General features: G+C 35.1%; 1 protein-coding gene across 3 annotated transcripts in view; it reads right to left on the minus strand.

Moving 5' to 3' along the window:
* ROCK2 (Rho associated coiled-coil containing protein kinase 2) overlaps positions 1 to 27,930 on the minus strand; it is a 103,959-nt gene that overhangs the window by 19,630 nt on the left and 56,399 nt on the right. For all 3 annotated transcript variants that reach the window (XM_053666898.1, XM_053666897.1, XM_053666899.1), the window contains exons 4-20: positions 25,946 to 26,083; positions 19,952 to 20,212; positions 19,496 to 19,640; positions 17,016 to 17,154; positions 14,124 to 14,215; positions 13,135 to 13,294; positions 11,623 to 11,683; positions 11,054 to 11,065; positions 9,706 to 9,785; positions 9,504 to 9,552; positions 8,553 to 8,688; positions 8,364 to 8,455; positions 7,873 to 8,119; positions 7,253 to 7,359; positions 4,832 to 4,991; positions 2,186 to 2,346; positions 1,639 to 1,823 (exon numbers count right to left, since the gene is read on the minus strand). In XM_053666898.1, the coding sequence (XP_053522873.1) occupies positions 1,639 to 1,823; positions 2,186 to 2,346; positions 4,832 to 4,991; positions 7,253 to 7,359; positions 7,873 to 8,119; positions 8,364 to 8,455; positions 8,553 to 8,688; positions 9,504 to 9,552; positions 9,706 to 9,785; positions 11,054 to 11,065; positions 11,623 to 11,683; positions 13,135 to 13,294; positions 14,124 to 14,215; positions 17,016 to 17,154; positions 19,496 to 19,640; positions 19,952 to 20,212; positions 25,946 to 26,083 (2,225 nt within the window). The remainder of the gene's footprint in view (positions 1 to 1,638; positions 1,824 to 2,185; positions 2,347 to 4,831; positions 4,992 to 7,252; positions 7,360 to 7,872; positions 8,120 to 8,363; positions 8,456 to 8,552; positions 8,689 to 9,503; positions 9,553 to 9,705; positions 9,786 to 11,053; positions 11,066 to 11,622; positions 11,684 to 13,134; positions 13,295 to 14,123; positions 14,216 to 17,015; positions 17,155 to 19,495; positions 19,641 to 19,951; positions 20,213 to 25,945; positions 26,084 to 27,930) is intronic.

The following is a 27,930-nucleotide window of genomic DNA, read 5'->3' on the forward strand; positions in this document are numbered from 1 at the left end:
AAACCATGACTCCTAAAGTGTAGTGTGAGAGTCCCCTGCAAGGCCCTCAGCCCCGTCCCCAGGACCCCGAGGTCAAACCGCGTTCACAACACTATGTGCGCACCACTGTGCTAAACTTCCGTCCTCTCACTGGTGTACATGGACTGTGTTGAAGCTCCACGACACATCATGACGTCATCACTCCAGCCGCTAATGAAATGTGTTCTTTCATGTTTCTATGTTTTAAAATTCCCTCAGTTTTAATTTTTAAGGCAAAAAATACTATTAGATATATCTCAGATAAAAAAAATTCTATGGCCTTCAATAATGAAAAAATTTTTTATCCTACCGAGGACAATTTTTCATCGCTTTTAGAGAGAGGAAAAGAGGTGGGAGGGAGAGAGATGTGGGAGAGAAACACGGACCAGCTGCCTTCCTGTGCACACCTCGACTGGGGATCGAATCCAAAACCTGGGTGTGCGGCCTGACCAGGAACCGAACCTGTAACTTGCCGGTCTGTGGGACAACACTCCATCCAACTGAGCCACACCAGCCAGGGCAACCTCAATAATTTTTAAGAGTCTAAATTACATATTCTTATACATGCACTATAATCAGCCATTTATGCCAACCAAGTGTAGAATTAAGAGAGAAACCCCAAATTGGTTATCTCATATGGGTGAATGGGAGAAGGCCTGAGGGGAGGTAAAGAGTACGGGATTTTATATCTAAATGTAGCTGGCAGCCGCACAGATTTTATACTTTGTAAAAATTCAGTGAGCTCTACATTGATCATTTGTGTACTCTTGCTATATGTATGCTAATCTTCAATAAAGAAATAAAATTAAATTATAAGTAAAATTAAAAGTGAGTCTAACACCCCATTTTAAGAGGTTAGGTTGAAATAAGTTAATTTTAGGCTTCTTAAAAAAAAAAAAGGCAAGTATGAGTCCGGGCTGGTGTGGCTCAGTGGATTGAGTGCCAGCCTGCGAACCAAAGGTTCACTGGTTGGATTCCCAGTCAGGGCTGCTCATAGCTGGGTTGTGGCCAAGGTCTGGTCCCCACTACAGGGGCATGTGAGAGGCAACCAAACATTGATATATCTCTCCTTCTCTTTCTCCCTCCCTTCTCCTGTGTCTAAAATACATACATACGTAAGATATTTTTTTAAAAAGCAAAATTATAGTTTTTCAAAATGTTATTTTAGTATATTTTCTATTTTCTAAGTGAACAGGGCACTAGAATATATGCTGGGAAAATGTTTTAAAATTCTATATGGTATGTGCTTAACACTGAAACATTTCCAAGTCCCAGACACTAAAGGAACAAACAAAAACTACGTGGACGACGAGCTTGAGAGACAGCTCGAGAAGGAACGTGAAGAGCAGGGGTGAGAAACGCAGACACTTTCTCCGCCCCGGCCCCCCGCTCCCATCGCGCTCTCAGAGTCAGGCAGCCGCCGTCCGAAGTGCTGGGGAAGCAAGTTATGATCTTAAAGAACGACAGTGGCGCAGTGCATTACTTGTACAGAAAAAAAGAGACAAATGGTCAAGAAAATAAAATGGTAAAAAAAAAAATCCAAGATAAACAAATTTAAAATAATTTATATGTGGATAGTTGTGCATATTAGTAAAACTCTGTTTCAAATAATTAACTTACTTTCGAAGTTCAGCATTCTGTTTTTCCAAGTTTATTTTCATTTCCATGAGATGATTATTCTCTTGTTTTAACTGCTTTTCTGACATTTTTAGTGTGTTGACTTGCTGTGTTTGCATCTTCAAGTCATTTTGTGTGAGGCAGCGCTTTTGAGTTTCCTGCTCTATTTTTAATGTCAAGTTTCTAACCTAAAAAATAAATTGTGTACCTTGATATGTGGGTAATTTTGATTTTTTCTTATCAATGAAGCTGGCAGCCTATATGATGACTCAAAACAGATTTTTGTCCTTACATAGTAAATTCATTTCACAGTAAAATATATTTTTTGTATTTTTGATAGTTATATTTTTAAATAAAGTCTTTATGGTAAAAATAACTAAAGTTCTTAAAATTATGGTTCATTTAATACATTATCCAAATTCAGTAAAATTGAAAGTTCACAGAATAAGAAAAAAATTTAATTATGAAACCATCATTGTTCCTTTACAAATAAACCTAGTTTATTATTAATTTATTAAATAGTTTATTATTTACTAGTAAACATACTTACATCTTCGTTTAGAACATCTTTCTGTTTAAGGAGTTCATTTATTTTCTGCTGTGACTGTTTAAAGTCACAGTCTAATAGAGAGCATCTTTTCTCAGCTTCCAGGAGCAAGTTCTCCACTTTCTGTTTTAAAACCCTTTCTTCCAAGAGCTTTTTTTCCATTTCTGTTGCCACAAAAAATGAACATAATCATGAATTTACAAACAAAAGAACTGCATCAAATACATGATGCAGTGTTAATAAAAATTATAGTAAATGATACTCCTTAAAAATATTTTTTACTGCGAACCACACGATCGCGGTTCGATTCCCAGTCAGGGTACATGCCTGGGTTGCAGGCCGGTTCCCTGCAGGCCAGTTCCCAGCAGGGGACGCACAAAAGGCAACCATACATTGATGTTTCTCTCCCTCTCTCCTTCCCCCCCTTCCCCTCTAAAGATAAATAAATAATAAAATATTTAAAAAAATTTTTTTTAATCCTCAGTTTAATATTTTAATCACTCCTGTTACTGTATTTGAAACGTCAACAATTTCATTCTTGAAAGTCAGGTGTTTCATTTGCAGGGTATGCCTTTGAGACATTACGTCCATTCTAATGGAAGTAAAATAATCCTACTTTACTTATGGCTCTAAAAGATATGAGCATCTTTTAAATACAGATTCTTTATTTTCCTGATACTCTGTGCCTCTCAGTGCTGCCTGCCTTACCTCACATTCAGGTAGATTCTCTGACCTTTTCTATGGTTCTTCTGTCCATCTTAGCATATCACAGGACAAGGATGAAAGCGGTGTTTTAGGGAGGTGGTAGAGATCTGGGCTGTGGAGGCAAACTTGCGGTGTTTAAACCCTGGCTCCACCTCTTCCTAATTACTTGATTGGTGAAGTTAATTAACCTTCTTGAGGCTCAGCTGCCTTATCTCTAGAACGGTGATAACAGCACCTACCCTCGTAGGGAAGTTACACAGATTCTGAGTTAATATATGTGTAGCACTTAAATGATACCTGGTGCATAGCAAACAGGAAGTGTTCACTATTAAAAAAGAATTTTTAATGACCCAAGAAAATGTTCACAGTATTTTTTTTTTTTAAAAAGCAAAACTATGAAAAAACTGAGAAAATATACAAGTGTCACTCTGGTTACTAAGATTATGGTTAGTCTTGACTTAGTTTATACTTTCTTATATTTTCTAAAGACTCACAACAGCTTTTGTTTTATTAATAAGAAAGGCTTTTAAAAACCTTTTTCAATCTCAAAGTGTACAGCAGGCAAAGTTTAGTCTAATCAAGTGATTCCCTATTAAATGTAAGTTATTACAATTGAACTTACCTTTTGCTATCCCAATTAGAAAACCTGTTCTAGGTTCCTCAGCTCCTTCATACCTAAAGCTCAATGTCTAGCTATCATTTAGTAGAAAGTTATACTAACTAAAAATGAAGCCTACGACTTTCAGTTTTTAATGAATTGTCTTCAAAAGTGTAGAAAAATGAAACTTTTTCACATATCATTAATAACAGCATTTCTAAGCACTGTTCATGTATCATTGCACTTGGTTTTCACAATAATCTAATACTTTAATTGTCCCTTTATAGGAAACAAGGCACAAAAGTTTAAGTAACTAGGCAAGGTCACATAGGTAGTAATTCATTGATGGTGAAGTTAGATTCTTAATCAAAGGAGGTAATAATATGCAGTGGAAAGATCAAAGGATTTAGACCCAGATTTGAATACCACCTCTAATATTTAAGTTTTATGTACTTATGTAAAATACCAAAGTCATACATCTTAAGATAGTGCTGTAAGAGTTTAAAAAATGGTAGTTATACAAAATTTATTTTCATTAGTTCAGAGAATAATCTGTGAACAAATGTGATCATTTAAAAAAAATAATCACCCTAATGTGGGCACAGAAAATAGAAAGAAGCATAAGTGAATTTACCAAGGTGATGGAAAAATAGGTTCTATACCTTGTTTTGGGTGATGGTTACACGTGCACACTACAAATACAAAAAATGTCTGCATTTTATTGCACCAAATTATACCTCAAAAGAAATTCCATTGTCTTCTAGGCCACAGACAGAGAAACATGGCCCACAAACTTCATCTCTTCTAATCCAATTTTTCCAAATAGAGCACCCATTTGATCTTTTATCAACCTGAATCAGTGCCTTTGACCAGTTCTGATCAAATCTAGCTGGTATCTTCATTATGCCAAAGCTCCAAAAACTCAGTGAGCTTCTATTTTAGTTAAGTCAGCCTACTATTTTAAAATATTTATCTTGAAGAAAGTGGCAAGAACCACAAGCTGATGAAATATCGAACTAAGTATTAAAAAAAGAGCACATCCCCCAAATCAAGTAGTGTATTAGGACTTCACGTTCTATATGCCTGTTACTATCAATAGCACCAAAATACTGATTTCTCTCTGCTCTAAAAATTTTGTTGAATTATTTTGTTTGGGCCTTCTTTTCTTAGAAATGACTGTTGCTACGGGGAGGGGGAAATACATATATATGTAAAGCTTCCATGATAGTGTTTCCCCTCTAGTATTTGATAATAAAATATAAACAAGTATTTTCAAAATCAAAGAATTGAACATAGAATCAAGTCTTAGTAAAATGCTGCTGGAAAACCCTCATAAAAATGTGTACCTTTCATGGCTTCTGATTTAGCTTCTTCGATGGATTCATAAATCTTATTTTTATCTGCCAGCCGGGCTTTTGTAGCTTTATGTTCAGCTTCTTCTTGTTCCAAGCTCTGCTGTATAACTTTTAGTTGGTATGTCATATCTATCTCCATGTTGTTCTTTTCCTATTAAAGATTAAAATGACAGCTATAACAAAAAAGACTGGCTGACAATTTCAAAAGCTTACAAAGGTTTTTTATAGACTTACTCAGAATGTCCTGGACTTTCCCTCTTCTATTCATTCCGATTCCTGTACAAGCAATCTGTGCACTGCACCCGTGCTCTTCCCACTGCCACACCTTCCCTACGGCCACACCTCCCTCCACTCTACTATTCTGAGGTCATACTGAGACCATTTGATCTTAATAAAGTGACCCATGGCATTCTCAACATCAAATTCAATAGACACTTTTTAGTCTTACCTACCTCACTGGAACTCACTGTTGCCCTTGAAACTATGTGACACTGAACTCACTTCATTCTCCCCATCATGTTTTCATCTCATCTGGCACTTGTGAAATTTTCCCCCAAATACCCCTTGAACGTTGGTGTTCTTGGAGGTAGTGTCTTTAGCCACAATGTTTTTCCTTTTCCTATATTATTACTTCTCAAACTTTTAAAACATACCAAATGTTTCTTTTTGCTATACCAACTTCAGGAGGTGTATTTTAAGTTGAGAATCTTTAATAATAGAAGTCAGTTTATTTTCTACACATCCTCAGATGATTTTCTAATTCTTGGTTGTCTATATAGTTCGTATCATAAATGTAGGTATTTCTTTTGTGTTTGAAATAAAGTCCTTAATACTGAAAATGACTTTTCACACTAATAGTTCACTAATACCTGCCCTGAAAAAACCACTGCTCTAAACAAATTCTTCCCGGATGGGTTCTTCCATTAGCATGATTCCAGCTACTTCTATATCAATGCATCAGAAATATTTCTATAGCTCCTATTACCATAACTTACTGCTTTGTAGATGTCCTAATATGGCTGTCTCGCAGGCTCCCCAAACTTATGACTAAAGTGGATCTATCACTGTAGATCCTTTCCTCTACGAGAGCTATTTTTCTCTTACTGTTGATTGATGGCACTAGTATGTATCTTGTCACAAACTAAGAACCTAAACTCATCCTGGAGTACTCACTACTCACATGCCACATCTAACCAATTACTAATTGCTGCCAAACATCCCTCCTCAAAATATTCCTCAGAGTCATCCTTGTTTTCCCTCTTTTTAACCATGGTACTGGTTAAGTGTCCATGATTTGAATGCTTAAAAGTGGTAGTCTCTACCACTTATCCTCCTCGAATCTATTCTCCACATGGTACACAGTGATTGACCAATTTAAAAATCTTCAGTGTCCAGTCCATTACTTAAAGAAACTATTAACAGAGTGTTCAAAATCTTGCGTGATCTAGCTCATGCCTAGCTTTACAGCCTCACTCTGGCCACTGAATTCCCACTCTTAGAGGGTAGGACTAGACTGGCCTGCTATTTTTGTAAAACTTCATCGGAACATAGCCATACCCACTCCTTTAGGTATTGCTGCATAACTGGGTAGTTGCAATGGAGACTCTAAGGCCTGCAAAGCCTAAAATATTTACTACCTTTCTCTTAAAAAGATTAAAAATTGTTGCCCCCTGCTCTATAATCCAGAAATATTGACCAGTCTGTAATTAAGTAAACAGACTAGGCTTTTCAACTTCCCATCCTCTGTGCCTTTGCTCGTGCTGTCCTCCCCCACTCAGAGTGTACCCCTCCCCTGTCAACCAGCCTGCCCTGTTGGGGGTCATCCTGTGTACCTGCTCATCTCCCTTGTCCATGCCTCTACCATTCTGCTTACCACACTGCATTATAATTATCTCTGTGATTTATTACTACTTTAGAAATTATCCATTAGATTGGCCTACATGCATCCTGATACTTCTACCACAGGTGATACATTACTTACTTAAATAAACAAATTAAGTAAATGAAAAAAATATGAGCTGCACAGAACCTAGAAATTATCCCTAGCTTACACTATTTTTAAACAAAAACTGCTAAATGCCAAAAGTCATGACAACTTTATGTAACTTTTAAGACATGTAATTAGTGAAAATCTGAGCTTTCCTTGGACCCCTGGAGAGAAGCATCCTCATTATACATACTCAAGGAGAGACCCTCCCTCCATAAGCATCTAACATTCTAAGGGCTGCTTGTGTAGTGCTATGGCGAGCCTTACAAATACATACGTATCCCTACTCTACACAACCAAGTCTAAATATGAAAGAGTCCACAAGTACGCAGAAATAAATGATTTCCCTCGTTTTAGAATAAGTTTTCCAATCTGAGACCCTACAGTTATTTTCTAACACAAAAATAAAGCGTAACATGTTCTACCTTTTCCAAATCAGTGAATCTCTCCTGTAGTTGTCTCTTCTCCATCTCTACTTTTGCAAACAAGATTTTGCCACTCTTCAAATCTTCTTCTAGGCCAGATATTCTACCTAAAATGACAACATTTTAAAAACAATAAACCCACAAAGTGTTATGTGTATGTATACTATATACATAATAAAGTGTGTGTCTATATTTATATATAAATATATATAATATGTAATTATATATAATTAATATATCACAATAAAATATATATATTAAGAGTAAGAAACTTGGACACCACCTCATACTTTGAAGCTGTTATTTATGAAAAGTTTTACAACTGTTGATAAGGTTGATGATATTAGTATAGTTGATACAGCTGAGATACTACTTTGCAGTTAATGCAACTGGAACCCAATCTACCACCTTGGGAGGTGGCTTAATACTTAAAATACTTCAAACCATTTGTAAGTAAATCTTTTGCTCACAAAATTTAATATTAATGTATCTCTAATACTCTAACTTTACATAATAGTATATTCAGAAATGTGCTACCCCAGCACATTACCCATCATCTAAATTTATTTCTGAAGTATGAATCATTAAGATGAATTCAAGTGCAGTCTCTCTGTTAATACCTTGTAAATCATTAATGATCTCTGATCCATGGGTTCGGTCCCTCCTTTCTGATTCCAGAACTGACTGAAGATTGATAAATTCCTTCTCAAGTTTTAACTTGGCGGTCTCCAACAGGCAATTTTTATCCTGTAGATCTCTATTGTTAGATTCCAGCTGTTGAATCTGTTTTGAACTTTCTGCCTGGCTTTTTCTTAACCGGGCTGCAGTATCAGATTCTGTTCGCAGCAAAGCATTGGTCTCATCCAGCTGTTATTCCATTCAAAGTTAAACAACAACAAACAAACACATACAGGTGTATATAATGAAAATGCTCCAGTTTCTTACCCCACAACAAAGTATTTAAAATAAACATATTTCCTAAAAATACTTCCTAGTGATTCCCTTTTAAAATTAGAGGTAAAATTCGTTTGTGCTTTGCCAATTAAAACTATAAATATAGGCAGTCATAAGTAAACTTCAATATCCTTATTACAATTTGGGATTAACTTACCTGTCTCTGGAGTTGATTCACTTTCTCAGTGGATATTTGAGAATTCTGGTTTCTTTTCTTCAAATCTTCAAGTTGATCTTTTAAACTGTTAACTATGATAAAAAGCATTTCAGTGGCAAGTTTCAACACACTACATACACACACACATAATTTTTTATTGATAAGTACTTAATATTTTACACCACGAACCATCATTTTCCAAATTTCGTTTCTTGTCTGCTTCATGATCAGCTTTCCGCTGATATTCTGCATTTTTGTGCTGAAGAAGAGCCTTTTCTCTTTCTAATTGTCTTAACGCCGATTCCACATTCTTCCTTAAAGTAATCTGAAATAGTGCTTAAAGTTATTATCAAAAAAAGAGCACGTACAAAAATCAAATAAAAACAAAAACTGCTTCAGTTATTTCAAACAGATAAAAATACCTAAATAAAAGCTGTAACTACTGTATTATTAAAATTATAATGTTTTCCAGAGCCCTGGCTGGTGTAGCTCAGTGGATTGAGCACGCCTGTGAACCAAAAGATTGCGGTTCGATTCCCAGTCAGGGCACATGCGTGGGTTGCAGGCCAGTCCCCAGCAGGGTCCAGTTCCCAGCAGAGGATGCACCAGAAGCAACCATACATTGGTATTTCTCTCCTTCCCTTCCCTTTTAAAAATAAATAAATAAATAAAATTTTTTAACATTAAAAAATTATAATGTTTTCCATATTTTTCAAATAGCACACTACTCTTGAATAATCAATACTATATAAGTGTTTTGTTTACTATTGAAAGCAAACTTTCTATTCCATCACCATCTTAAAATAATAAAAACCTGAATCTAAAATGTTATGAATAAAAATTAAAAAAAGAAACAACGGTCACTTTCTGTTTTTAATCCACGTCAGTAATACAAACACAATTTTTTTACTTTTTCACCTGTACATTCTAAATTAACTCAAGTTTTACAACTATGTAACAAAAACGAAGCCTATTATCATGATTATTCTATGATTTTAGTCCTGTCCACCCACGCTACAACATAGGTTTTATTACAGATCAAGATATACATTAACATGGTACAAAGAGACTCTATAGATAAGTCAGGCATCAAAACTTTTTATGAACAAAAACGTTAATGAAAGTGTAGAGCAACTTTACCTCTTCTTCCAGCTCCTTTACTACCTTCTCCAGGCGAGTATTAACAGATCTAAGAATTTCAAAAGAAACAGTAAACAAAATAACTCCTAACTGACAAAAAAAGCACTTACTACATATTTGAAAATAATCATATAATTACAATTTGGTAATACGTTTCAACTTAAATTCTGTAAGATACCACTGAACCCTCTCCAGAACATACTTGTACTTCTGCTCTAGCTCCTCTTTGGCTTGCGTCTCAGTGCTGAGGTGTTCTTCTAATGTGTACAGTTTTTTCTGAATCTGTTAGAAAACAAGAACAATAAAGTTTGGTCAGACTTTTAAGTGTGAGGCTTAAAGAAAACAATAATAAGCTTGTCTTTTCTTTCAACTTAATATAATCTCCTCTACGGTACAGTATTTGTACCTTCTAATGTGATGTTTACTGACAGAGGAAAAAATCCTCCATCTCTTGCTTTCTGTCTATGACAGTCCATGTGTATGTGTGAACACACTAAGTAAACATACAAATGAAGCTCTAATCCTGGCAAAATTCTTCCATGAAACCAAATTTCTCATTCATATGAGTAAAGGATATCCTCTAGTGTTCTGCAGAGAATTCATTTAAAATGTTAGCCTTTGTGCTTATTAGATAAAAGGTCTACATCCAAAACAAATATTCAGAACATTTTATCGAAAATGCTCAAATATATATTAGTATTGTTAAAAATAGTACTATAAGTTCTTCTTTTTATCTTTTTACACAGTGCCAGGCACAGTACTGTAGAGTTGTAATCAATAACTCTTTTGAATAAATGATACCTAATTGATTACAAATCGTTTCCTTGTTATTCTTTAAATCTTTAAAGGATGGATCTGTCAATTTTTAAACAAATTAAAATTACAGAAAGTATTAAATAATCCATTTTGGAATATTATTAGCTTTATAAAGGATTTAACTTTCTGATTCCTCTTGTGCCTTAGGTACAGCAGCAGGCATTTAACAAATGAGGTCCCATTAATCCTAACAAAAATCCCAAGAGGATGGTAGTGTTATATCTACTCAGGAAAGAAACTCAAATCCAAAAAAGGTCAAAAACTGGGCCAAGATAGCATAGCTCATAAATGACAGTGCAAAAAATACAACCCAAGTCTTTTAGATTCCAAAGCCAGTATTATTTGTAGATTAGATTTTCTAGTTTCTTAAATATTTCATATACCTTAAACAAAACTGTATTTTTCCCTCATAAGAATATACAGGCCAATAAACTAGTCAAATTTAACAGCTATTGCATTAATATAATTTTATCACACCTGCTATCACATGCTAATCAGAAGTTCTTGCTGCCAATTTTAAGTCTTTGGTAAATAAAAACAAAAACTACATAATATCTATTTTAAATAACAGATCTATAGGAGCAATAATAAAAGGGATACTTGGTAGAAAAAAGGTTGGAAACTTCTCTCTTGAGAGATGGAGCACTCCAAATGCTAAGTGAAATGAGGCTATATCAGAACACTGCCAGAGTGATGAGTTTTTCTGTTTTTCAAGATATATGACATCAACATACCTCTTGACTTTCCTATTTAAAACAAAGAAACAAACAAAAAACAGAGAAAACATTAAAATGCTTGTTTTTCTTTGTAAAAGTCCTCAACACAAACCATACCAAAATTATCCAAATTTTTTATTTTTATAAGTTTTGAAGAAAAAATGGTTAGCATCAAAAAAATATTATAAGTTTCATAAAAATTATTCCTTACATGAATTCACTACTAAATACTCAAAATTTTAATTATTCCACCACTTCTATACTCTTACAACTTATTATCTGTACTTTTCTGGAAGACTATAAAATGTTCTAAGTACAATTATAATTGTTTATAAACCTACTCTATCACTTTGGCTACTAAAACTTAGCCTAAAGCAGTATATAACTCATAATTTTACTAGCCATTGTATCTTACACAATTATAGGTACCAAAGAAATAATTTCAATGTTATGCTGAATTGTATTGCAACAAGGAATGCCAGCTAATGACTCAAAAAGTAGCATCAAATAAACTTTTAAAAATATTTGGGCATTACTAAAATATTTGAACATGTAACTTAAATAGAACAGTAAAAGTTTATACATACCTCATTTTTCCTTGATTGCACTGAATCATTTTCTCTACAAGATGGAGAGTCACTTAATAACCTAGGAAGGAAGACAGGAAAATATTTGCATGTCATTTTAGTCCATTTTCTAATACCAACTTACTGTCAGAATTAAATTCCAATCAGAAAGATTTCTTTTTTTCACTTCAACTTATTTTAAATGAAATGATAAACTTTTCTGGCCTCTCACTCTTATTGAATGTTTTGTTATTTAAAATTTCACATTGTTGAGATTGGAGTCACTAACCTTCCCCTCTTCACCTCAAGTTCCTGTAGCTATTTTATTCTTTTCTAAACATTTTCTAGGAAGAGACATCTCTCCTCCTTTTCAAAGATAACATCTTTTGATCTCCAAGGCTTAATACATAAACAAACACTTCTATTTAACTGTCAACTTCTCTCTTTCTCAGTGCCAATAAACATGCTTGTGTTTCTCCAGGCACTGACACCTTCGTAAAACCAGCATACAATCTTTAGAACACTATTGGTAGCTGGGTGAGCAGTTCTTCCTAGTTGGCCTGGGATTTTTCCCAGTTTTAGGACTTTAGGAAAGTCCTGCACCATATCCTAGGAAACCCCTCAGTCTGGGGCAGATCATAATGTCTGGTCAGCCCCATCATTACACATGGAAGTATGAAAAAGTTTCTCTAACTCATTAATGCTTCACTCAACTATTTAACAGTTTTCAGTGGCTCTTCACTACCTGGAAAGTCCAAAGTTCCTTGGCACAGCACACAATAATCACCTGTTGCAAAATTCTTCCCCTAAACTCCAACTTCAATATATTTTCTAATCTCACCCCCCAAAACTCACTTCAGCTGACCACCATTTATTGACTGACCTATGCCAGGCTCTGTGCCGGAGGGAAGGACTCGGGCAAGGAAACCAGAGTCTTAGCAAGTCCTCCAAACAGTGGTAGTCCAGTAATGCCTACCCAATGCTGGGCCCACTAATCACACGGTGCTGCTCTCAATGTGTGCTTGCTTCCACCTCACCACTCACATCTCAGCCATTCAAAAAGCCCTTTCCTATCTTTACTTTGGACTAAAATGCCACCTTTTCCCTGAGGTTTTACCTAACTTTTTCCTACTCTCAACCCAAAGATACATGACTTTTATTTTTCGCTCAAACCATCTCAGTTTTGGGGTAGCTAGCTTTCTTAAAGCAAATACCACATTCTACTCTGCATGATGAGTATATCACCTTCTCATACCCCTCGTTAGCTGACAAGTTCCTTCAAAAGCAGGTATTTGGTCTTATCTACAGCCCAAACAAATACAGAGCACTGCCTTGCATTCATTTGTAAATGAATATCATATAGCATTTTAGAAATAAAATGATAAAAATAAATGAACTCTCTTGATAGTCCTTTTGGAAAAAAACCCAAGTTTAAAACAAATTAATACTTTTTCTTACATACTCCAGTCTCAAAGTAAGACAACTCTTTACAGCTAGACTCTGAAGACAACGAAAATGTAATAAATTACATACAAATTTTCTCTATAGTAGGTAAATCCTATAAAAGGCAGCTGATTTCCCACGAAGGCTTTAGGAATGGGGAAGGTTTCTACATCTCCTTTGTCATCTTCAATGTCATCAAAATTGCTGCTGTCTATGTCGCTGCTGAGTTCAGGTACCACTGGGGCTGCCGCTATCAGAAGAAATGAGTCACTTCATTCATGACCAAAAATAAATACATAAACCACCCCTGCTTTGTTTTATACTATTAACAATATATTAATATTAACACACTACATCAATGATATATAACTAATAACAATATATTTTTATGATTTACTATAGAACTCTTTAGTAACACATTTTTCCACATTTAGTAACACTTTTCAAAGAATTACAATTTTATACATATTTTATTACTATATTACATCAGTTTTAAATATAAATAAATCAGTTAAACAAGAAAAGCAATATATTACTCTAGGTATTAAAATTATAAGCAGCAATACATTCTTTGGTCTTCAGTTTTCTACATTCTTTAAGTAGAAACATTTCTTCCTCTTAGAATAAATTACTGTCAAATATACATAAAGTTAAAGTGAATTACTATGTTTAACCTAGTATTTACCAGAGTATGGTCTCCATATAGTAATTAATTACTGATTTATTACTTTCAAATTAAAAGTTTACATTTCTCCAATAATAATAGTTTACATTTTCTCAATAATTCTGCAAATTAAATTTTTGAGATACATAAAATTTAACTTCACAAATTAAGAAACCTATAAGACTTACTATAAAAGTATTGGAAAATATTGTTAAATACACATTTATTGTATGCTTACTTTGCTAAAATATTGAGATATTAATTTAGTTATAAATACTGCCACTGAACAAATTTAAAATGAAACCTCTCAATTTAAAAATTAGTTAGCATTAAATATATGAAACATGCTTGTTAATTCAAAAGACAAAGCAATTTAAAATGTGATAGGATAGAAATACTTAAATTATTGACTTACTCTCCCTTATGTTATCCCAATTCCATTGATCATTCTTAAAGAAAGGATGTTGTTTTATTTCTTCTACCCCATTTCTCCCAAGTCGTACCTCCCTAAGCAATGCAGATAAAAATTATGTAAAGGGTAAGATTAGGAAAAGACAAAAATATTAACTCTTATCTCAACAAGGATCAACATAAGGATCACAAATGAGTTTGAGACATCTTTTTTTTTTAAGTTTCAGCATAAATATTTCTCAAAAAAAAAAATAAAGCTATCTCAGGTTTATAGTATATAATCTCTACAGATAGGTTAAAAAGACTGTAATATATGTATTGGGCTGGCCAAAAAGTTCATTTGGTTTTTCCTGTAAGCTGGTAGCCTTTAGTTGTCTTTAACTTCATTTGAAACAATTTAGTTAGACTGTCTTGTGACAGCTGTCATATCAGCATACATCTTAAAAAAACATCAAAATTTGGGAATTTTTGTGTAGTCATTTTAATATTGAAGATAGAAGAACATATGCAACATTTTTGGCATATTATCCTTATTATTTCTAAAGGTAAAAATAAAACTGAAACACACACACACACACACACAAAATTTGTGCGGTGTGTGGAAAAGGCGCTGTGGTGACTGATCAAAAGTGTCAAAAGTGGTCTGCAAAGGTTTGTGCTGGAGATTCTCACTGGGAGCTCCACAGTTGGGCAGACCAGTTGAAGTTGGTGGCAATCAAATCAAGACACTAAATGAGAACAATTAACATTTTACCACATGGGAGATAGTCAACATACTTAAAACATCTAAATCAATAAAGTTATTGATGAAAAGGAAAAATGTGCCTTTTTATTTTACAGAAAGTATCACATAAACTTTTCCACCAACCCAATAAATGCCATGGAAAGCGAAACATTTCAATCTGTAGTTTGTGTCAAACAAAAGTACACATGAGACTTTCAAATAAAAAAATTCACCTGTGCATGCCAAAACCGCATGACAAACTTTAGGATGTAAAATGAACAATGATCTAACTTCTGGCCCAGAAGAATCATTAAAACCTCCCTAATAAAACTTTTTTTTTTAAAGGAATGAATTTTTTAAAAGAGTTTTTTAAAGATTATCTTTAGAGGATAAGGGGAGGAGAGGAAGAGAAATATCAATGTATGGTTGCCTCTCGTGTGTCCCCTGCTGGGAACTGGCCTGCAACTCAAGCATGTGCCCTGACTGGGAATTGAACTGTGATCCCTTGGTGCCCAGGCCCACGTTCAATCCACTGAGCTACACCAGCCAAGGCTAAAACTGTTATTTTTAACAATCTCTCCCCTTCTTAAAAAGAAATCACATACTATATTTGAAGCTATCCATATTTACTCTGATAAATTATATCTTTATATTAAATTATTCTGAATACAAGAAAAATGTAAATTATTTCATTCTTTGACCCTTTGAGATTTCAATTAAAACTGTATGAAAAAAATTTTAAAAACCTGTATGAGAATAAAAAGCATTTGTTTTTTTATATGCCCTGGAACAATGTTTAATATAAGGAGAAAAACCTATAAATTTTAGATGGAAGTGTTCCTAGCCACGTTAATGGCATAAAATTCTTTTTAAAACTGCAACCTTTCTCCCAATAAATTGCTACAGCAAATCTTTCATGAATGGTACTCCTTTCAATGACATATGCTATATCCCATTTTACCTTTGACAAATTATGCTCATCCTATCAAAGCAAAACAGTATATAGGATTTGTTCTGAGTTTATCAGCACGGGTTGTACATTAATCGTATATATTAACAAATATTAAAGTTTTATTCTACAAATGATTGATAAACATAAAAATGATTAATTTCTCTGAGGAACAATATAAACAACTTTTTTGCTTCATATGGAACAAAATTCATAATATTCAGTTTGATGAGAATGAGGGAAACAATTATTGTTACTAAAAATATTTTCTGATGTGACTTCTCAAGGTCAATTCAATTCCCAGAATTCCACCTGTAAGATTTTTATCCTACAAAAAAATGTGCAAAGATCACTACAAAGATAGTCACTATAGCACTTCTTGTAATGGCAACTAGCTAATAAACATAAGGTATGCAAAGGAATCATAGCATTTTAAAGTTATAAATGGCCTTACTTTTTAATCTATTCTGATCCCATCATTTCATGGATGAATAAAAGTATTTCCCAAAACAGTAAGATAACTTCCCTAAAATCGTAATGCTAGTCAGTAAAAGTCTGGGTTGGAGAGCAAGCAGCCTCTTGTATGTGCCGGTCCCTTGATGCGGCCACTCCTGTCACAAATGTAAACGGCAAGCCAAAGAACTGCAGAGAGAGCCAGGGAAAAAACTCTGAATAGCCGTCTAGCTTCCCTTTTTGAGGTTGGTTTTCAGTGTTGTTCATCTACTTTGTTTTAAGAAATATAGAATTTCCAGGGCCGACCTGCTCATATTCAAATGCAAATAAAAACAGGTTGGAAAGTAGGCACTCGCAAGTTAAACACAAACAGTCTTTGAGATTATAATCTGTTGAGTATTTATATGCACAAAAGGCTCTTCTCTCAAAAACTGTGCAACAAGGGTAGCATGGCTTGAGCCCCCTTAGAGGAGAAAATGTCAATAATACAAAAGTTTTATTTCTCTCAAATGCATCATTTTACAAAGTTCTATTTTTTTTCTTTTTAGACACAAGGGTTAAGAGTTAAGTTTCAATTGGGCTGCAAACCCAAAATGATAAGGTAACCCAACCCCAGGCTTAGCAGTAAAAAAAGGCTAACCCAGAATTAAATGCAATTTAGATAAGAAGAGTGATTGATTTCATACGTAACTAAGAGTTAGGTATGCTTTCATCTCTGCAAGTTTGAAAGTTAAAGTGTCATCTCCACAAAGACCATCAAGGCATATTACCTATCTGTGAGGAAGGCACAGATGAGATTCTTTGCATGTTTAGAAATTTCTGCATCTTCAGGGAAACATAGGGAGTTCTTATGATCCATAATTTTGCTATATGTTCCTACAAGTGAATCTGCGTAAAATGGAGTATCCCCTAAAATTCCAAGAAAGAAGACATTCAGTGTAAATGTAAAGTTGCAACACTTTTCATCTACTACTTAGATATGTTAAGTTTAAATTTGTCATATGGATGAAAAATGGTTATAAGCCAGAAGTCTTATTAAAAAACAAACAGATATAAACCAAGGATGTATTTAAATGTTAACCATACCAAATGAATCATCAATCCTTATGAGCAAAATTAAATCATTGCTAACTCCATAATTTTATGGTTTTTTTAAATAATGGGAAACAATTTACTGAGTAATTAAAAAGATTACTAAGTGAGGTCAGATCAGACTCCTCTAAAGCTTGATTTGAATCATGGATCAGACTCTCCAGAGTCTCATCTCTAGTTTCTAGCTCTGTTATACAAAACAGTAGCTACTAGTCACATGTGGCGATTTAAAGTTAAATTAATTAGCATTAAACAAAATGAAAAATTTAGTTCCCTAGTCCACTGACTAGCCACATTTTAAGTATTCAGTGAGGCCAGTGCTACTACAGAGAACACACAGATATAAGACATTTTCATCATGACAGACTGGATGGTGCAGCTCTAAGAGGAGTTAGACCAGCCCTATTATTTTACATAAAGGGAAGCCAAGCCCAGATAGATGAAATGTGATTTGCCTAAGATGACACATTGTCCAAAGCTCAAAGTGGCAGAAATGGTATCCCAATGTAGTGTTTATGAGGACTAATGACTGAGACAAAGAGGCACTGAGACAAGTGTAAAGACAGAAAAAGTTGAAGGCATCGCTTTTGTCAGTACTCATCTAAAGCCACAAGGGTTAAAGGCCCTGCTGGTATGCCTTAACTACAGGTCACCTTAGCACAAAACAGACTTTCTCAAATCAGCCAATCCAAAACTTCAAAAGGGGTACTCAAGTAGGTAGTTTTTAACTTGCTTTCAAAGGGGAGTGGAGGGAGCTTTGAATTCAAGATTCTTCTAGTGACATTTTTCAATTGCAACAGAAGCCTTTATGAACTCCTGTGCCAACCAACCTGAACAAGCAGCAGAGTAAACTCAGAATACCCCAAATCAGTGCCATTGAAAATCATTAAATTTAGCTCTCAGAGTTGAATAGTGGCAGAAATTTAAATGGTATCTTCAAATGAGCCATGTGACTTCCTACAAAGTATATTATTTTCTAAATCCTTAGGAGAGTCTAGGCAAATAATAGAATATATTCTATTTCAAAAGACTATAAGATACACCTAATTGCATCATCAGATTGGGCCAGAGGTGGGGAGAATGGACCACTACAAAGACAAGGTCTAAAACAAAGGTCGTCCTGCTATGACATAATACCAAGCATAGCAAGAGTAATGCTACGTACCTGGGATGGTCAACAAGAGATGTCAGAAAAAAGTTCCCTGCCTAACTGTTACTTAAATTTGGGATTTACCAAAATGTTCTGAATTTCTTAAAGCAATAACAATACTCAGTAATTGTACAGGTTTTATAGATTTTTCTACTACCAATTTCTTATAGGGTAATCATCCACAAAACAAATTCCTCATTTTCTAAAAATATATTCACAGCTCTAAAGTCATTTCATATAATATTATTAGCCTTATCACACTTGTCTCAGAAAGCAGACCTGGCTACACTTCCCCTCTTCCCAAGACAAATAATTCAGTCACTGGCTCCCTTAGCCAGAGGTATTTGTGTATCCCTAGTACTTAGGAGTAGGGAATCAGAAGAATGAAATCTATGATGTAAAGAAAAGTTTTAAAACACTTAAGCCTTTTAAATTTTGTTTTGGTTAAAGTAAAAGGAATTATTAAATTTGATTTTCTGAGACTGAAATATTATAAAATATATTTATCTTGATACTTGAATAGTCAATAACTATATGATTTATTTTACTGGAATTTCAAGGTAAGTATATAAACAAGTAATAAGTATAAGAAATACAATTAACAAAAATCACTAACTTAATTCCATAAACAAACCAAAAAGTATTTTCAGTTCTCTATTATTATTGGAACAAATATGAACAGCTTTATATTTAAGATATTTGCAACAAATACAATTAATAATCTTAGAATGGAGGCCCATTGTAGCTGTAAACTTGCTTCTTGTTGTATTTTCTCAATACAAAGGTCTGCTGGAAGAGTATTTCCTAGCAGTATACTTTCAATTCCTTTCATATTCTACTCAATCAATTTCCCAGTATGAGATTTGGTTTTAATTCTCCAATTAACAATCTGTTACATCAGACACTACTAATGCATGCAATTAATTTCCTTATATTCCCAAATTCCTGAACTAGAGCTCAAGTATCATGAGATGGATTTTGAAAAAAGAATGTTAAATATTTACTTACCCACCAGCATCTCAAAAAGGAAAACACCCACAGACCACCAATCACATTCTCGCCCATAGTAACCATCACCCCCTTGTGATTTCAGAACCTCAGGTGATATATAATCAGGTGTTCCAACTGCTGTGTCACAATGCACCATGCCTGTCTGGGGAAACAGCACAGATAGAAGATGTGTGTAAAGTCACACATAAATATAACGAATTTGTTTATTATTACATACAAGTGACATAAACTGCTACCAACAGAACTTCACTGCTGACATGGCTTTGGCAGGACAGAGAACAAGTACATTATGAAAGGCATACAAATTTGGATATTTCCTTACCTTATTTGAGCCATAGTTAACAAAACTAAATTTATCTTTGTTTAAAACTCTAAACTCCAGATTTGAAGTGTTTCTTTTATTTTTGTTTCTCAATAAAACCTCAGCATTTTTTTTACTTGCTTAGTACTTACTTCATCCATCTTCATACATGTGCCAAAATCTGCTAATTTTAGATGTCCATGTTTATCCAAAAGCATGTTGTCAGGCTTTACATCTCTATGAATTAAACCCATGGAATGGATGGCATCCAGAGCAAGAACCACTTCTGCTGTATAAAATTTGGCCCATTTCTCAGGTACATCATAGTTACTCATAAGGTTTACAAGGTCTCCACCAGGCATGTACTCCATTACCATGTACAGATACTTATCATCTTGAAAGGCACAAAAGAGCTGAAAAACAAAATGGGGAAAAAAATTTTTTAGAGAAAGAAAGAAAACCCAAACCATAAACAAAAAACCAAAATCTGTTATTACTGTTATTGAAAAAAACCATGAATTATTTTATAAACAAAACTAAGCTGAACTTTATGAAATCTTTGATTTTAGATTGATTTGAAGATCTTTAAAGGAAATGTTACCAAACAAAACTTTGATATGGGTATCTTCTTCATACTTACTAACAAAATATGTATAAATAAGTCATCTTCCCTCCTGGAAAATACAGGAATCTTTTTACACAGAAATATTTTAAGAGAAAAAGAATGCAGATCATAAAAGGTAAATGCGTAACAAAATTCCCAAACACTACAGATAACTCACAAAGAAGAGCGCTGAGACAGCAGGAGTGGTTCACAGACTCAATGGCTGTAAGAAGAGGGATGAGCACCACACCCTGGAAGAGCAATTGGCAGCCACACTGGGGGAGATGTCCTCCTCCTCTCTCCCCTTCCCCATCTTCTTGCTTACAACAGCAGCAAGGGCAGTGCTACCTGCATCCATACTAACATAGTGGCACTGACAACAGAGAAATAAGACCCCAAGCTAGGCTGCCCCCAGGAATGACACAGTAATCACAAATTCAGAAGGAAAGCTATCCACATTCCATCCCCAAACATGCCCCACCCATCCTAGAAAAAAGCAATCACAAACAAGTATCCCCAAAGAGTAAAAGAGAGCAAAACCAAGAAATCAACATTTGAGTAAAACAAACATCATGATACACAGACAAAGAACTAAAGAATTAACAAAACTGTCCATATATGCATGGGTTTATATTGGGGTTCTCTATTCCATTTAGTTGTTTTATTTTTCCTCTTGCCACCAAGTACTATAGTGTTTGAATTCGTTCTGTTGAACTTGATTGATATTGATTAGGCTTCTTGGATTTATGGGTTTATAGATTTCATCAAATTTGGGAAAATTCTGGCTATTAGTTCTTCAACTATTTTTTCTGTTTCTGCTCCTGTCCCATAGCCCTCCAACCCCTTGCTCAGACTGGAATTACACATGTAATCTGCTTGATGTCATCCCATAGATAACTGATACTCTCTTTGGTATCCCCCCCCCAATCTTTTTTATTTTCGTGATGTGCCTCATGTGGTATAGTTTTCATGCTTTGTCTAGAGAAATGAAATAAAAGACTTGTATGCAAATGTTTACTATTTATAATTACCCTAAAGTAGAAACAAATTCAAACGTCCATCAACCGCTAAATGGACAAAGAAAACCAAGTATTACGCATATACTGTTTCCACCCAACCAGACCTACTGCAGTGCAATTCTGATGCTAACAACACCTAGAGTTAGTATCAGATCCCACAAGGTAATAGCTCGGTCCTCCACAAGACTGCCCTCTCACTTCAGACATCAGCCACATTTTCGGAGTCCCCAGGCTACCAGGGTGACTCTGGGAACAATACTTACATTCAGTTTTATTATAAAGGATGCACACAGGGTAAAGACTGAGAGAGAGCACAGAGTGTCTGTGCCTTCTTGTAGAATCGGGGTGCACCACACTCTGCACAACAATGTATTAACCAGTTGGGAAGCTCTACTGAGTGTCAATATCCAGAATTTTAATTAAGGTCTCATTACATAGGCATCATTAAATAAATCATTGGCCATGTGATATAACTGAATCTCCAGTTCTCTTCTCCTCCCTAGAGTTTGGGCAGCTTGGTCTTTCTGGTGACCAGTCAGGTCCTATCTCAAAGCTAGCAGAAAGCTACAGAAAGTTGTCTCATTAGCATAACAAAGATTCCTATCACTGTGGAAATTCAAGCACTTTAAAAAGTTCTCTGGTATGAACTGGGGACAAAGAAAATATATTCTTTGTTATCCTATGCCATACAATGAAATATCATTGAGCACTAAAAAAGAAATGAAGTACAACGTATGACACAATATGCATGAACTTCAAGACAGTACATAAGGGAAAGAGACCTGACCCAAAACACAACTATTGTAATGACTCCATTTACCCAAAATGTCCAGAAACAGCAAATCTATAGAGACAGTAAACACATTAGTGGTTGCCTGGGACTGGAGGAAAATGGAAAATGACTATAAATGTGTACAAGTTATTATTTAGGGATGCTAAAAATGTTCTGAAATCAGATTTTAGTGATGGGTGCACAACTGTAAATTATTTCCTAAAAATCATGGGATGATACCAGTTGATCTGGCAATAACTTGATAATGCAGCTTTACTCACAAGAGATGGACACTGGAAACAACCCAAATGTCCATGAACCAATGAATGAACAAACAAATTGTCATGTATCCATGTAAGGGAATACTATTTGTCAATAAAAAGGAATGAACTATTGAAATATTACATCATGGCCCTGGTGGTGTGGCTCAGCAGATTTAGCGCCAGACTGCGAACCAAAGGGTCCCAGTCAGGGCACAGGCCTGGGTTGCCAGGCAGGCCCCAGTGAGGGGCATGTGAGAGGAAACCACACATTGATGTTTCTCTCCCCCTCTCTCTCTCCCTTCTCCTCTCTCTAAAAGTAAAAACTAAATAAATAAATGTTTTTAAAAAAGTAATATACTTATCGTGGATAAGTCTCAAAACAATTTTGCTGAATGAAAGAAGCCAGGTGGGATGGGTTTAAAGTTAGACTGGACACTGCAGAAAAAAGATAAGTGAATTTAAAGACATAGCACAGAAACTATATAAAATAAGGCATACCAGAAAAGCCAAAAAAAAAAAAAAAAAGGCTGTGAAATAATAAAAAAACCAAACAGAATATCAATTACCCACAGGACAACATCAAGCAGATTATATATGTGTAACTCAGGTCAGAGAAAGAGGCTGAAGAGGTGAGACAGAAAAAATACTCCAGGAAATAATGGTCAGCTCTTTTCTGGCTAGAACCTTGGAGGGTGCGGAAAAGAAGAAAAAGGTCCCCTACTGTGCCAGAAACCCTTAAACAAAGCAAAGGAATTTCGCAGAGCTGAAGATCAAGCACCTGAGAAAGAAGTTCGCACAAAAGATGCTTTGAAAGGTGAGGAGGAAGCTCATCTATGAAAAAGCTAAGTACTATCACTTGGAATATGGGCATGTACAGAACTGAGTCGAACAGCTAGGATGGCAAGAAAAGCTGGCAACTTCCATGTACCTGCAGAACCCAAACTGGCATTTGTCATCCGGATCAGAGGTAGCAACAGTGTAAGCCCAAAGGTCCGAAAGGCGCTGCAGTTTCTTTGCCTTTGGGAGATCTTCAATGGCACCTTTGTCAAGCTCAACAAGGCTTCAATTAACATGCTGAGAAATGCAGAACCATATATTGCATGGGGGTACCCAACCTGAAGTCAATAATTGAACTGATCTACAAGTGTGGTTATGACAAAATCAAAAACAAAAACAAAACTAATGGCCTGACAGATTAACACACACTGACTGCTCAATCTCTTGGTAAATATGCCTCATCTGCATGGAGGGTCTGATTCATGAGATCTATACTGCTGGAAAATGTCTCAAAGAAGCAAACAACTGCTTGTGGCCCTTAAAATTATCTTCTCCACAAGGTGGAATGAAGGAAAAGACCATCCATTTTGTAGATTGTGGAGGTGCTGGCAATAGGGAAGGCCAGATCAACAGGCTTATTAGAAAGATAATCAAAGTATCCACCATGGTTAATCTGGTCAGTTAATCCTGTGGAGGTCACAGCTGATCTCAAGATACAAACTCTTTTCTTAAATACTGTTACATATATCAGGTGCACACATTCAAGGTCACGACTAGCTGCACACTTGTATGTGACTAATGTTAAGCCATAGTGTTTAAAAGCCATCATTTTGGTTATAACACATTTCGTAAGGATGTGTGATATCTGATAGTAAATTGTATCTGAGAGATACCATGAACTCCGAAGTCAGTGTTGGTATAGTTACTTTTCTTTGTGAGCTTCAAAGTCAGTGTTGTGTTTTTTGTTTTTTGTTTTCATTTACCTCTGAAAATGTCTGGAAAAATACATCAATTCAACAATCCAGGAGTTGTTGAAGAACTTCAGCGAATACTACTCAAGTCCAATGATGAAAATGACAGAGTCAAATATGAAAAGGAAAGCGGAAGATTATGTGGAAGTTAGTTCAGAAGATTCGAATACTGAGCAAGCTTTTTTCTAGTGAAGAAAGTGAAGATTAACTAGACATGATTATTTTTTTGGAAAAGATAAAGAATTAAAATGGAGGGGAAATCAAGCAAGAAAACAAATTAGAAAACAGCCACAGAGTATTTTGTGTCAACTTCTGCTAGTTCGGCTGAACACAAAAATGTCAAGACAGAACTAGAAACTGTGAACTGATTTATCACAAATGATATTTTAGATCTTATTTTATTATATACAAATAAATATATTGATTCTATCTCAAGCCAGTTTTCATGAGAAAAGAGATGCTAAATGAACAGACAAAACCAAATTGAAAGCATTTCTAGGCCTCTAATATATAGCTGGTTTACACTGCAGTAATTAGCTAAATTTACAGTATGTATGAGCTACAGATGGTAGTGGGACTGAACTTTTTAGACTTAAAATATCTTTGAAGAGATTCAGATTTGATGACAAACTTACCCACTTACAATGCCTGAAAGTGGACAAATTATTGCATGAAGTTTTTTTCATCAATGTGGTAATTTTTTTAACCTCAAAATTGTCTTCCATAAGCAAGGTATCAAACTCCCAGATCATTTAAGTCACAGGTAGCAAACATAAGGCCTGTGGGCTGAATCCACCCAGCCCTTCACCTTGTTTTATCCGGCCCGGAACTTTGTTTCTACCTGGCGGCAGAGCAAACTCCTCTCCCCTAGTTAAGGAGTATCTACATTTATACAATCCCAAAATTACATCTGGCCCTTTGAAGGCAACCATGAGGCTGATGTGGCCCCCAGTGAACATGAGTTTGACACCCCTGATTTAAATATTCTGCACAAGCATTGATACTCCTAATCTTACTCCTGACGCTTGTTCAAAATGTTTGTAAAATTAGTTATTAGTATAAAACAACCTTTAGAGAAACAAAGCTAGTAAGGGATATCACTGAAAGGAGGCACAACAGAATCATCAATTCCTTATTAAGAGTCAAATACAGGGCTGAATTAGGAACCCAAGACTGTCTTACATTATAGGTAAAACATAAAGGACTGCAAAAGAATTTTCAAAATCTTTATTGCATGAAGTTGTTTCTTTTTTAAGTTGTCAGTGGTTTATTGATAATATTAAAGTAGAAAGATTCAAACAGCTCCATGTGGTGTTTTAAAATTCACCCAAACTGTAAGCTGGGTAACCTGCAGGTTGAATAGACTGCCACAGTCCAAGAGCTAGCGTGAAGTTTTTTAAATTTCGAGACAGGTGGATTCTTGTTTTCATTACATAAATCACAAGAAAAGAGTAGACAGGAGATAATGGCATACTTTTAACCAACCCAACCCCTTTCTTTATAAACGATTTAAAAAGTTGCAAGTAATACTTGCTTCCATAAATAAATGTGTTACATGTCATACCTGTATGAATACTACTTAGGGACATTAAACAAGTGTATAAACGAGATCTTATTTAAAGTAAGTGCGCTGTCACTACATAAAGGATATCTAGGATATTTAGCACATAGAACCAATAATTTTGAATGATAAACACTTATAAAAGAGGGAAATACACTTATAAAAGTGAGTATGCTCACCTGAACCACCCAGGGACTGTTGGCAAAGGCCATAATATCTCTTTCTTCCCAGAAAAAAGCAGAATCTGATCTTTTTATCATTTCAAACTTACTAAGAAGTTTCATAGCATAAACCTTCTGTGATGCTTTATGACGAACCTGTTGATTTTCAAAATACAAAAAATCATTATATTATTTAATTTCATGAGAGAAAGGTGAACAACAGATCATACTATAATGCTATTATTAAAAGACTTTAGTTATAAAACAGAATGATCCTTAGGTAACTAATAAAAAGTAAAAGAATAACATTTCTAATGAAAGAAACAGGAGAAACTTCTCAACAGCCTAAGTATTTCATGAAACATACCATACCTTTTTTAAATGCCAAGTTCAAAATACAGCTCTCATTTCATCTCAAGCTGAATTCTTGAAGTTTCATTCCCTCATGGTAATTAAGCTAACCAATTTTAAGAATACTGTAAAATGAGAAACTTGTAAGATATGTACATGTATCCTTCACTATCTTAACATGAAAAGAACCTAATAAATGTAGGTATCAAGGAATATTTGTAATTTTGTTGTCATCCTTATTTTTTTCTATTACCCTATTTAAGAGGTTTTTAAGGGAAATAAGCTATCAACAATGTGGTTATTTGATTAATTCTTATCTTCTTCATTAAACTATAAATTCTACAAGGGCAAGCACAGTGTCTATTCTGACCTCCATTTTAATCCTCGAATGTAACAGCAAATTCACAGAGCCAATAAGCATTTAATGAATAATTATAATAATTAACATTTACCGGATAATAATAAATAATAACTGCTAACATTTATACCTGGATATCTAACAGGACGTTTGAAACTGAACTCCAGATCTTCACCCTGAATTTGTCCTGTCTTCCCCACTGCAATGAATGGCATCTTCATTCTTCCAGCTGCTCTGGCTAAAAACCCTTTTCTCTCTGGCTCCTCCTTTTCTCTCACAGAGCTCGTCAAACTCATCAGCCAGTCATGTCACTGCTCCCTTCACACAGTTTCTGAAGCCAGCCATTTCCAACTATCTGCACTGGTACCGCCCTCAGCTAACATTTTATTTCAATTTCCTGCAAGTCTCTCCCAGTTTTCCTGCTGTCACTCTCACCCACCAACGATCTGGTGGCCTCTCCAAAACAAACCATTTCCGGTGACTCCTCGCTTTAAATAACCCTAATAGGTTCTCATCTCACTTCTACATGTCTTGTTCCCTCTGTCTGAACTCATTTCTTATAGCAAGCAGGACCCAGTCCCTCACTTTTTAAACATTCCTGTTCAAATGCTAACCTTCTCAGGCAGGTCTACTCTGATCAAGCCACTTAACCTTTCAACGCAACGCTCCCTGCCCTTCTGCTGCCCACACATTCCCTATTCCATTCTCTTTTCCTTGCTTTTGCTCCACTGCACTTACCACCATCTTATATCCTATTTTTAACTTGTTTATTTTATTATCTCTCAGCACTAGAATTTAAACCCACTGAAGGCAAGGATCTGTGTTTTGTTCACTGTTTAGTCACCAATGTCCAAGATAATGCCTGGCACATAATAACCTTTCAATAAATACTTGCTGAAAGAATAAATTTATTGTGTGATGTTTTCTATGTGCCAGACACAGTGTGTTTTGATAAATGTACTATCTTATTTAATCCTTTTTTTAAATCTTCACCCTAGGACATGCCTACTGATTTTAGAGAAAGGGGAAAGAAGGAAAAGTGTGGGGGAAAGAAACATCAATGTGGAAGATAAACCGGCTGCCTCTAGCGCACACCCTGAGCAGGGACCAAAACTGCAGCCTAGGCACAAGCTCTGCCTAGGAATCAAACCTGCGACTTTCCAGTTTACAGGACCATGCTCCAACCAACTGAGCCACACTGGCCAGGGCCATCTTATTTAATCTTCATAATGATCCTAATGAGGCATTATTTCCATTTGTTACAAATGAGAAATTTGAGGCACAAAAAAACTAA

The sequence above is a fragment of the Artibeus jamaicensis genome, unplaced genomic scaffold (assembly GCF_021234435.1).
Source record: "Artibeus jamaicensis isolate MK-2021 breed Jamaican fruit bat unplaced genomic scaffold, CSHL_Jam_final contig_465, whole genome shotgun sequence".
Classification (NCBI taxonomy): Eukaryota; Metazoa; Chordata; class Mammalia; order Chiroptera; family Phyllostomidae; genus Artibeus; species Artibeus jamaicensis.